Source organism: Notolepis coatsorum, assembly GCF_963971535.1.
Source record: "Notolepis coatsorum genome assembly, chromosome: 1".
In the NCBI taxonomy this organism is placed as follows: Eukaryota; Metazoa; Chordata; class Actinopteri; order Aulopiformes; family Paralepididae; genus Notolepis; species Notolepis coatsorum.
The window spans coordinates 168,463,373-168,475,511 of NC_140165.1; the positions used below are offsets into that span (position 1 = coordinate 168,463,373).

The 12,139-nt window shown below is 43.8% G+C and overlaps 1 protein-coding gene across 3 annotated transcripts in view; it reads left to right on the forward strand.

Annotated features, from left to right (window-relative positions):
- The first annotated feature begins 8,402 nt into the window (after nucleotides 1–8,402).
- myzap (myocardial zonula adherens protein) overlaps nucleotides 8,403–12,139 on the forward strand; it is a 49,588-nt gene continuing 45,851 nt past the window's right edge. For all 3 annotated transcript variants that reach the window (XM_084317726.1, XM_084317727.1, XM_084317728.1), the window contains exons 1-2: nucleotides 8,403–8,862; nucleotides 10,814–10,894. In XM_084317726.1, coding sequence (XP_084173852.1) covers nucleotides 8,788–8,862; nucleotides 10,814–10,894 — 156 coding nt within the window. In that variant the 5' untranslated portion in view covers nucleotides 8,403–8,787. The remainder of the gene's footprint in view (nucleotides 8,863–10,813; nucleotides 10,895–12,139) is intronic.

A 12,139-nucleotide genomic window follows, 5' to 3' on the forward strand; every position in this document is an offset into this window, starting at 1 on the left:
ACCCTTAGTTAATCTTTCAGTGCTTATAGTCATGTTTTTCTTTCCTCCTGTATGATTACTAAATTACATACGATCTATTTATGAACTGAAAAGGGCCGACTGGCTTAGGAGGTAGAGCAGTAGCCTGGTAATCGGAAGGTTCCCGGTTTGATTCGGTCTTCTCCCGGCAGTGTTTTCGAAGTGTCCTTGAGCAACACACTTAACCCCTTGGCACCTTGCATGGTTGCCTCCATCGTCGGTGTGTGAGTGAATGGGTGAATGTGAGGGATAAGTTGATAAATGCAGTCCATTTACCATTGAATCTGACTTTAATTGAATATTTCACTATGACTAAGATGAAAGGTTTGGGCCTTTGTGGTGTCTTGAGCATGTCCATCCATGAATGAATGAATGAAAACTTTATTTAACAGATTGCAGAATGGGTACAATACAGTACGGCTCAGTACACACAATTGTTAAGGGGATGCAGACCTGAGAAAGACGTTTGTCTTGTTTACATCAGGGTCCCCCATTTTCAATTCATATAGACATTTATGACATACACAACATACATGACATTTATGGCATAGGGACATATAGGTGTTTAGTACTGATACATTTGTGACATAAACGGTATTCAAATATACAGTACTGTTACCCCTAGATCCTGAGTATATACATATGATGGGGAGGGGACTGTACATTAGGAAGGGGTGGGAGGGTGGGAGGGAAATATACATACGGCGGGGAGGAGATTGTCTATTAGGAGGTGGTGGGGGTTTTGGGCATTTACGGTGGCCAGTTTCGAATTGCAGCCTCCCGTAGGTGCTCTTTAAGAGTAGTTTTGAATGTGGGTAGGGATTCACATTCCTTTACCTTTGCAACCCCTCTGTTTGACCCAGGGCACCTGACACCACAGAGATGCCTGACCCTCAGTCTCTGGAGTGAAGAGCATTGATCATCCCTGAGAGGGAGAGAGGGCCACACGAGGGCTTGTGGGGGGTGGGGACGGGGTCGAGTGCAGGGCTTGGGTGTGGGGTCTGCATTAAAGAGATTCTTTTATAGGGGGTGTTTACAGCTGACTACAGCAGGAACAAGGGAGGAGGGACGGACCATTCTTATTCTTCCAACAAGGCTTGCTGGCTATTGTTCCCCAGGATATGACCTGCATTTGTCTGCCATTCAGGGCAGAACAAACACATCTTTTTAAAGGAGATGTCATCATCTGCCTCTTCTCCTTGTATTTAAAATAAGTGGTCTATGTTAAAATAATAGCTCTGCACTCCGACAGCCATCACTGATATAGAGTTTTTGGTCAGTAACACAGGTCTCTCAGTCCCCCCGCCCTGCAGTGAACAGAAAATAAATCTTCTGGTATCCCACTTTATCCAATCGGGAGAAAGAACTCCACAACAAATGTAAAAGTAAGCACATTTTGGCTTGGCAAGATTTCTTGAAATAAGCAAATAGGGTTCTCCTGATTGGATAAAGTGGGAAGGGATACCAGAACATTTACTTTCTGTTTACTGCAGAGTGGACCCATGTTACTGACCAAACACTCTATATCCGTGATGGCTGTTGGAATGTAGAGCTATTTAACACAAATTTTAACTAAAGAAATACCACTTACAGCACATTAACCCAGGCAGCGCTACACTCGGAACTGCTTCAGTGCTCGAGTGTGTTTTTGGGGAAGCGCTACAAGGCGACCATTCTTGGAATTCTTGCATGTGCTCGAGTGACTTGATGCAGAGTGATTAATAGGACACAGGGGGCAGTGAGGGGGGGGGGGGGCAGGACAGGAGTTTGGAAACGGTCGACTCAGGACAGGAGTTTGGAAACGGTGTCAGGTGAACATGTTTTTTCTGAATTTGTAGACCCTTTCTCCTAAAACACGAACTGTCTTATTGTTAATTCTCATTGAGATGTATGTGCTTTTAGGGTTCAGGCAAATCAAAGATAAATTGACAGTTCCAAATGTAATGGGCAGTTGGGCACGGACTCCGTGCCACGGAGCCACCCTGCGAGAATTTAGTCCAGATGTTTCCATGATGTTGTACTGCCCTCTAGCGGTAAAGATCAAGTGATTGATTGATTGGAAATTGTATTAACAGATTGCAGAATGGGTTGTTTACATCAGGGTCCCCCATTTTCAATTCATCATAACATATGACATACATGACATACAGGTAGACAGTACTGTTGCATCTAGACATTTATGACATACCAGATCTACAAATATACAGTACTGTTTATTAGTACAAAAATTGTCTAAAAAGAGATTTGAGGGGGAAGAAACTACATTGGGGGGGGGTTGTACATTGGAGGGGGTTGGGTTTGGACATTTACAGGGGCCAGTTTCGAATTGCAGTCTCCCGTAGGTGCTCTTTGGGAGTGGTTTTGAAGGTGGGTGGTGATTCACATTCCTTTACAGCCGTGGGTAGGGCGTTCCACATTGATATAATTGCGAAACGTGTTTAGTCCCTTGTTTGAGCCGAATCTGGGTTTAACATGATTTGTGGAGCTCCCTCTGGTGTTGTGGTCGTGGTATTCACTGACCTTTGGGAAGTATTTTGACATGTACATGGGTACGTCAAGTACTTAGTGACGCTAAGTCCGAGGCAACAAAAGCATAAATACAGTAGGAAAATATGCGGATCTTCACTGGTATAACCAGCATGCATTAAGCTGGTCTTTGCTGGTATAACCAGCATGCATTAAGCTGGTCTTTGCTGGTATAACCAGTGTGCATTAAGTTGGTCTTCGCTGGTATAACCAGCGTGCATTATGCTGGTCTTTGCTGGTATAACCAGCGTGCATTATGCTGGTCTAAAGCATGCATTATGCTGGTCTTTGCTGGTATAGCCAGCATGCATTTTGCTGGTATAACCAGCGTGCATTATGCTGATCTTCGCTAGTCTTCGCTGGTATCACCGTTATATCTTTTTTCTGGAGGGGAAACCCTTGCGAGCAGGGGGAGAACATGCAAACTCAGAAAGGCCCGGGAGATACCCCACCTGGGTACCTGGTGTAGCCGGTGTGATCTTAACTGCGTTGTGTATTTCGTTCGACCCCTGTTAAGGGATCGCCCTGAGTGGGAATTGAACCCCGGTCTCTCTGTACCGGGGCCGACAGCACAGACCACTGTACCAAGAGGTGAATCCACCTCTTGCTTCCGGGTCTGTATGCCTCTGGGGAGTGAGTTTAACTTGCAGTACCGCTTACTAACTGCGGTACCTCAGTTACACTCACCCCCCTAAACTCACTCCACCCAGGGCATCCGGGTCTAGCGGCACCACATGTAGCCGGTGTGATCTTAACTGCGTTGTGTATTTCGTTCGACCCCTGTTAAGGGATCGCCCTGAGTGGGAATTGAACCCCGGTCTCTCTGTACCGGGGCCGACAGCACAGACCACTGTACCAAGAGGTGAATCCACCTCTTGCTTCCGGGTCTGTATGCCTCTGGGGAGTGAGTTTAACTTGCAGTACCGCTTACTAACTGCGGTACCTCAGTTACACTCACCCCCCTAAACTCACTCCACCCAGGGCATCCGGGTCTAGCGGCACCACATGTAGCCGGTGTGATCTTAACTGCGTTGTGTATTTCGTTCGACCCCTGTTAAGGGATCGCCCTGAGTGGGAATTGAACCCCGGTCTCTCTGTACCGGGGCCGACAGCACAGACCACTGTACCAAGAGGTGAATCCACCTCTTGCTTCCGGGTCTGTATGCCTCTGGGGAGTGAGTTTAACTTGCAGTACCGCTTACTAACTGCGGTACCTCGGTTACACTGGCAAACCGGCAACCTGGTCCCCAAGCAGGAACCGAACCCATGGCCTTCTTGCTGTGAGGCGACAGTGTTAACCATTACACCACGTGCCACCGTACTTGTTTTCAACAGTGCTTGAATGTATATCCCGGACCGTATTTTATTCTTTATTCTATTTTATTCTTATTTTTTATATTATTATATTCTTATTTGAGTCCTATTGACTACCTAACTGTTTATTGTTCAATGTGAGCGATCTGTAGTTATTTCCCTCAGGATTAATAAAGGATTTCTATTGAGTTGCAACCAACAATGTGAATATCTTTGCTCCATAGAAATCTGGAGTGCAGGAAGGTTCTGCACAGTTGCAAGTCAGACAACTGGATGGATGTCAAATAACCAGTTTGCTCTGTTTTTATATGATGCCACAGAGAGATTGCTGAAACTAGTTACATCACTGTGAAACTGAGAACAATGGCATTCTTTCAAGCAGGGTGTTTGGGCTCTTCCATTAAGTCTAATGATGGCATAATGGACCAACAGCAGCTATTGTTGTTGGTTACGACAGCAAACATGTAGTTCCCTAATAGCAGGGAACGGTTCTGGAGTCAAATAGAAGAGCTCAATTCTTCTATCTGTTCTGTTAAAACAATGAAGATGTCCAGAATAAAAAGGAAAAGGAAAGGATTATAAGTCTTTACTGTAACATGTGTGAACTGGAAATAAAATACACAACTTTTTTTTGTATCCACTTTTTCTCCCATTTTCTATATTTTCTCCCATCCCAATTTCGTATCATCCAATTCAACCCTCCCCGTCACGAACGCTGTTTCTTGCCTCCCACAAGCCGGCTGCAATGTGGACTAAGTCATACATAGCACAAGTCCCCTCCGGTACTTGAGGTAACAGCAGTCGCATCTTTTCACCTGCGCAGCTCGATCTCTCAGTGGCGAGGAGTAACGCGTGGGAGGCTCACGCTGCCCCCGACACTTCCTGATTCTACTGCGCAGGCGCACCAACCGACCTGTAGGAGTCGCTGTCCACAACGCCCGATCCCCACCCATCAGTTTCCCACCCCCTAATACGGCCAATGTGTATTAGTACGGACGACCAGCTAAACTGAAAGCAAATGTGGAGCGCTGGGCTCGAACAGGCAAGCCCAGCGTCTCCAGATTTCGTGGCGAGCGCCTTGCCCACTACGCCACGTAGCCGCACTAAAATACACATAACTTATTATACAAAAGCAAGTTAGTAGTCAATCTGTCTGGTCTACAGCGTGTACTGTAGGTTGTCTGGTTGCTGCCATGGCTCATCCCTGGAATTATCTTGCTAAGGAACAGTTTGGACCTGTGTTTATTTCAGTCAGTTCAACAGGAAGTAAACTTGGGTCTATTTAGAATGTTTATGTTAAAGGATAACTTTGCTATTTTGGACCTTAGACCCTATTCCCGGTCTGTCTACCATGTACCTGACACATAGAGACCATCACTTTCACTGATTGGTTTAGTATTGAGCGTGCAGGCTTTAACTGGGCTACAATAGCAGACAATAGGTAATTGTAAATCCTTTGCAAAAACAACAATAAATGTGCTTTAACGATCTCAGTTCACTCTCCTGTGCAATCTGAAAGTTTTTAAGTGCTTTATGGACCACCCTATCTACAACTAGCTATAGGGGGGTGTAGTCTGACGTCACTGGTTGTTCCACCCGTATAGGGATTTATCATTGGGAAAATGGATTATCGGCTATTGTAACAATTCTGCTGCATGGAAATTGAAAAGCTTTCCATTTTGCACAAAATGAGTTCCCTTCTATCACTAACATTATTGTTAAAAATGTTGGTTGAAATAAAATTTCGTGATTTTTTTTATGATTAATTGCGAATATTTTCATGTTGAGATTGTGGATGAATAAGCACAGAAAGGTACACCATGCCAATGTTAATGCTGTATTTGTTTTAAACGAGGCAATTTAGAAATGGGCAATGGGGAAATGCATTGCGTTGGACAGAGGGTGGAACATGAAAAACAGCAATGGCTCCCTAGTGCAGCAGTACGGTTGGAGAAATAGTTATTTTTATTTTTATTTTTTATTATCTTTTTTGCCCTTTCTCCCCAATGTTAGTCGTTATGCCAATTCCCAATCCCCTTCCTAGTCGTTGCGTACTCTACCCCCTACCGTCGGTCTGGGAGGGCGGAGACTATCACATGCTTCCTCCGACACATGTGTAGCCAGCCCACCGCTTCTTTTCACCTGGCAGCGTGGACTCTCACTGGGAGAGTGTAACGTGTGGAAGGTCACACTACCTCTCCTAGATCCTCACCTTGCTGTGCAGGTGCCCCGACCGAACTGTAGGAGTCGCTGTTTACAACGACCAGGACCCACCCTCGCCGGGTTTCCCACCCGCTAACACTGCCAATTGTGTTCGTATGGACGGTCTGCCAACCCGGAAGCACCACAGCTGGATTCGATCCCACTGTCTCTGTCGTGGTAGACAGACGCTTAGTCCGCTGCGCTCATAGGTGAGAGAGAAACGTTCTGGATTTTTTTTTTACGCTCTACTGATGCTCTGAGCCAAATGTCAAGGTGTTCTCCATGTGAACCCAGTTGTTCTCGAAAAACCAGCTAAACCATGTCACAAACAGGCAGCGCACCTGACATAATCCTCTGTAAGCATGGGATAATAGTACCTGCATAGTAACTGAAATGTTACAGATGTTGTATGTTAATATGAGAGCTGCTATATATGACATTGGGGCAGAGGCCCACCAGAGTGGCTGAATCCACTGATAGCAGGAGTAAACAACCCGGTTTGTTTGAGGTCTGGGTACTGATTAACCCTCCTGGACCTGTGGAAATGCCACTCTCTTGTCCTGAGAATGTCCCCATGTTTACCTCTTCTTTATATTATGATGGATCTTTGTGGAAATACAGTCCAACCTTACTGCACTATGCTGCAATACCTTGACACTGATCAGGCTTTCAAATATCTGTTTTAAAGTGTTTAAGAGTGTTGACAGATATGTGTGTTGATAAGCAGGTGTATTCAGGCTCTGTATTGTAGGGTAAACTCAAGTTTCGGCTCCCCATCATACTGTGTCTGTTTCTATGAAGGAGTGACTTCATATCGTGAGGAATGTCACCTGGCTGTGAGTGAGACTGAATGGAATGTACAGTAACTGCCCTATATGATTATTTGACACAGTGTTTTGTTTTTGCTTTGTCATGGCGTCTTCGTTCATGCATTGTCCTCCACCATCACCACTACATAATGCATTCGCTTTGATAGCAGGTGCTCTGCCTGACGTTGCTGTTGAGATGCTGTAGGCTACAGGTAGGGGTGTTTAAAGGCCCAAACCGGAGTCTAAATAATACTAACCCCCATAACGCCCCTTTCACTCTGCTATACAGGTTTTCTTTATCAGATTCAGATTCAGATTTTATTTGCCATATGCAACAAGTACAATGGAATTCTTGCTCCACAGCATAACGGAATAAAAATCAACAATTAACATAATAAAAAAAGCAGGTATTTATATACAATAAAATGTCGGTAGGTATGTGCAATAACGTAAGTACAAATAAGTATAAGTAAATCAAGTAAAAAATAATTGCACATTATATTGATGCACAAGGGTGCAGTAAAGAAATAATAATTACTAGTAATTAGTCATATTTATCCATCCAGATCCTTTCAGTCTGATTCGCCATGTGTTGGAGATATTTGCTGTAGATATATCTGCTGTAGAGATGCACCTCAATGCACCAAATAATACATTTGAAAAACTCACAAGCAATGTCTCTTCCCAGAAATCATGACCCAGTTATTCAAGATAATCCACAGACCTTGTAGTGAGCAGTTTCATGCAGGAACTATTTTCTACCAAACTACATCCCCCATAATAATGTTTTTTAAGTGAAAAAGCTGTACAGTTCAGGCAGGAATGTGCAAGATATTAATCAGGGAATGTGCAAAGGTGGTGGAGACTGTCCATCAATGTGACACGTGGTGTCTATGGGGGAGGGAATAAGGGACTGTGTCAGTAGGGGGGGGCTTGTTGATGAGCCTGGCTGCAGATGAGGAGAACGTTTTTGTGTTGTGAGATGCTGGTCCTGATGGACCACAGCCTCCTGCCAGAGGGGAGTGTTTAAAGGTTCAGAGAGACTGTGTCCAGGGTGGGAGGGGTCGACCACAGTCTGACCTGCAGGCCTCGGGGTGGGAGGGGTCGACCACAGTCTGACCTGCAGGCCTCAGGGCCCCCCCAGGAGGCGTACAGGTCCTGGAGAGATGGCAGATTGCAGCCGATCACCTCAGCGAAGTGTGTGACACGCTGCAGTCTGCCCTCTCATCACAAATGGCGTATATTGAGATACAGAAGAATTTGTTTTCTAAAAGATAATTTTCCAGCAGCAAGAATCTGCATATCTCCATATTGTATATCCTTAAAATAAATGCTGAGCTTTCAGTACTGCATTGTGTCCTCATTGTGACTGGAAGCTCCTCCCATTGGCTCTCCTGTTGACACGCTGGGCTGCACCTGTCCCTGCCCCAGAGAGAGGACCCGCCCTGAGGAACATTCTGAGGGCAGGTGGGAGGTGCAGTGCAGCAGAGCAGGTGAAATGTGGCCCGACAGGTCTGATGGGAGTACTGGCCATGAGAGAGAGAGGGAGAGTGACTGACTGACAGCCCTCGTCATCCCAGGTGGAACTAGGTGCAGTCTTGACTGGAGTTTGGATACTGACACACACCAAGCTTTCTGTTCTCCAGGACTGTGCAGCCGGGTTGCAGAAAAAAGGGAATTCCAGGCCTTGTGGATTTTCTTCTCTATTCCACATGAACAATAGCGGGAGCCTCTACATTCAGCAGACTGACACAGTGGAACTTCCCTCCTACTCTCCTCTGGCTGCAACACGGGGCGAGTGGTCGGCTTCAGAGCCTGAGCAGAACTCAGGAAAAGAGAGAGGGGGGGAGTGAGAGAGAGAGAGAGAGAGGGGGGGGGAGAGAGAGAAGAGAGCAGAGGAGTGGACAGGAGGGGAGACATGCGGCGCTATGGCTCGGCAAGAACAGTCACCACCACCACCACAACTGAGGACACCCCAGAGACCTCCAGTGAGGTAAGACGTTCCCTGGGGTCAGGCAGGACAATGGAATTCTACCACGGGACACGCCCTCCTAAACTCTTCATTACTCTGCATTCTTCTGTACTATCCTCTTCACTTCCTGTGGCTATTCACCAACTACTCCTTCACTTCTCTCTCAGCCACGGGGCACTTTGTCATGTTTTGTCAGTAGCCTATGTGCTCGTTTGCACAATACGGTCCAGTGTTTTCACTCCTTTCTATACATGTTCTCAGGTTTAACTCTACGTGACCCCCTTATGTCTTGTATGGACTCTGTGCATGCTCTTATCGTTCCTAGTTTACTGATCAGTCGAAGTTTCAGCTTTGCTGTGAACTGGTTATTTGCCTGGTTGATTGGAGCCTGTAATAAGAGCTGAGTAGGCCTGCCTACCAAGGAGGCCGCTCGTCATGTTTATTTAATAAGCTTCCACAGACAAAACACGCCATTGTACTAAACTGCCATTAAAGTATTCCTCTCACAGCTTTCTAATGAAGTAACAGTAGGTTTATATCCAAGGTATCCGACATTAGAATAAAGTCAACTCAGTGTGGTTGGAGGGATAGAAAGCAGTTTTAATGTTTATGCCAAAATATAATAGAACTGTTTTGACAATAAAAATAGATTTTATTTAGAATATTGTACAAAATGTCACCTATAAACCTTTTCTAACTTGATAACGTAAACATTCCAGTTGTGCCCCTTTATATTTCCTGTTGCAACGTTTGTTAATACAGTAGCTGACAGGAAATAAACAGGGGCCAGGCTGTTTCCCTAGCAACGGGATAGCAATGGAATTCTTCTGAAAAGGTCTAAAGACAGTTACAATAACATTCTAAAAAAAGACCCAGGTTTAGTTCCTAATGAAATAAATGACAGGAAATACATTTGGGTCCAAACTGTTCCCGAGCAACAGAATTCCAGTGAAACCTCTATAGTGGAAATTCTGTTTCTGACAGTATAGAAAAGAGAGTTGCATCCTCAGTGCTGTGTCATTGCATTTACATAAACTTTGTTTGTGGTATACAGGAAGAGCTAGGTTACTGTTGTGCACAGTTGTGGCCTTTTACTTTCGATCTATGCTTGAGTGTTGACATCTTGCTGTGAATTCCTCTGACAAGCAGTGTTGCAAGGGGTGTTGTATATATTAGATTAAATTCGATTCGATTCGATTCAAATGTATTGCCATTATACAGCTGTATAATATGTTGTAATGTACAGTACAACGAAAAGAGGTTTGGCATCCAACCAGAGTGCAAATATAACAGTATAAATAATACAACAAGTGCAATAATAATATACAATGTACAGGTGATTAAACTGGGTATAAAATATACAAATTAGTAATACAGAGTGTAGTGCTAACCAGATGTATGTGCAGACTTGTATATAAGAATAGTAAAAGACAGTAGAGTTTGAGTACTTTTTTTGTGATAAAATATTTTTGTATTTCTTATTTTTTCACATAACATACAACAAGACATACCAGAACACAACAATAAACAATATAAAGAGCAAGCAAAATAAAAAAAATCTATATAATAATAACAATCAACAGATCAACAGACAATAACAACAACATTTGTGGTCACAAGACAAGAGAACAGGAAAAACAACAATCCATATATATAATTATAAAAAATACAAAAGACATATACAAAAACAAAAATATACGTAAGAAATGATAAAAATACAAAAGCGTTTGAGTACTTTCAGGTGATGCACGGTTGCATTTGGATTGATTAAAAAGTCATCGTCTCAAGGGTTCAATTGACCTATCTCAAACTCCACCCTGTTTTATTGATCCTCCAATCACAACTGTTGTTGAGTTGAGAGAGTCAATTGATGTTTTAACTCCTAAAATGCAATGCAAAATAATTTAGTATTGATTTTGTTCAGTGTTAATCGTAACTACTGTCCCCCCCCCCCCCCCTTCTCTCTTCTCAGAGGACAATCGGACGTCTCAGGCTGACTCTACATCCCGGAGGGAATGGAAAAAAGAAGCCCCAAAATACAAACGCTGGCACAGTACGTTTTTTTTAAATCAGTCTATATTATGTATGACTGTAATATTCTGGTGCCTCTGGGGATAGGTTGAGGTTTGAATTCAATATCAATCAACTGAATTAAGCTGAATGTTCCTGGTTTAAACTCCATGAGCACTCCAGAGTTGTGCAATCATAACACTGCAGGGCGTGTGCACAGCGTATGCACGGAACAGCTGTTTCCCGTTGTCCTCCGTGCTCTGCTCAAATGTTGTGAATGTTGTCCTCAAGAACGTGGAAGTGTATTGGATTACTTTAGCGGGGTATAGACACTACGCTTTATCTTGAATCAATAAATAAATAAATCAATGCACTGATAGCGTAATGCCTTTTCTTAATCACCAAGGCATGACAGATGACAGCTTCATTTTCGTATGAAGTACAATAAACACTGAAGGCTACATAGGTGTTTGCCATAGGAGGTTCACTCATTGGGGTTGTTTGTTTAAGTCTGTGGTGGTGTGCGTGAGAAGCTGTGTGATGATGCAATTGCTCTTGAGACGGGAGAGGTTTTGGTGTCTTTTCCAAAGATCGCAGGAATAGACAAAAGCAGAGTGATGATGTTCAACATACCTTGGCCAGAAATAAGTCCAATGTCCAACTAATTTCCCCTCCTATATTACCCAATATCACAGTTCAACTGATAGCGAGCTGGTTGCGATGTAATCTTTGAATAAGCTTCCCGCTGGAAGGGTGTGGGCTCTGGGCCGATGACAGGCTGGTCAGGACAGGAGCCAGCAACACAGTCCAGATAAAGGAATATGCTTACTGAGTGACAGCCATATGTCTGTGTTATGGGGACACCAATCTGCAAGACGTTATATTTATACATTTATTATAACCCATTGATTCTAGAGGCTTTCAAAGATAGGATATGAACAGATCATTAGATAACATGATATATTCATTTATGAATCCTCTTGGGGAAATGCAGGTGTCATAGCAGTACAGGGGAGAGGACGTACAGGTACAGGCAGGGTAATAGAAATGACAATAAAATATAGATAAATAAAAAGATCATGGACAATAAAAAAAAAAATCAGAGTAGAAGTAAAGGACCAGATAAAATATTAATAGAAACTCAAGAGTAAAAAAGATAAAGGTGATAAAGGTGATAAAGGTGAGGGTGTGGGCGGTTGGACAGGTGAGACTCTATCAATAACACTGGAACAACGGTTCTAACAGTTCTCCAGTTCTCCAGTTGTCATTTCTGCAGCTGTTGGCAGCA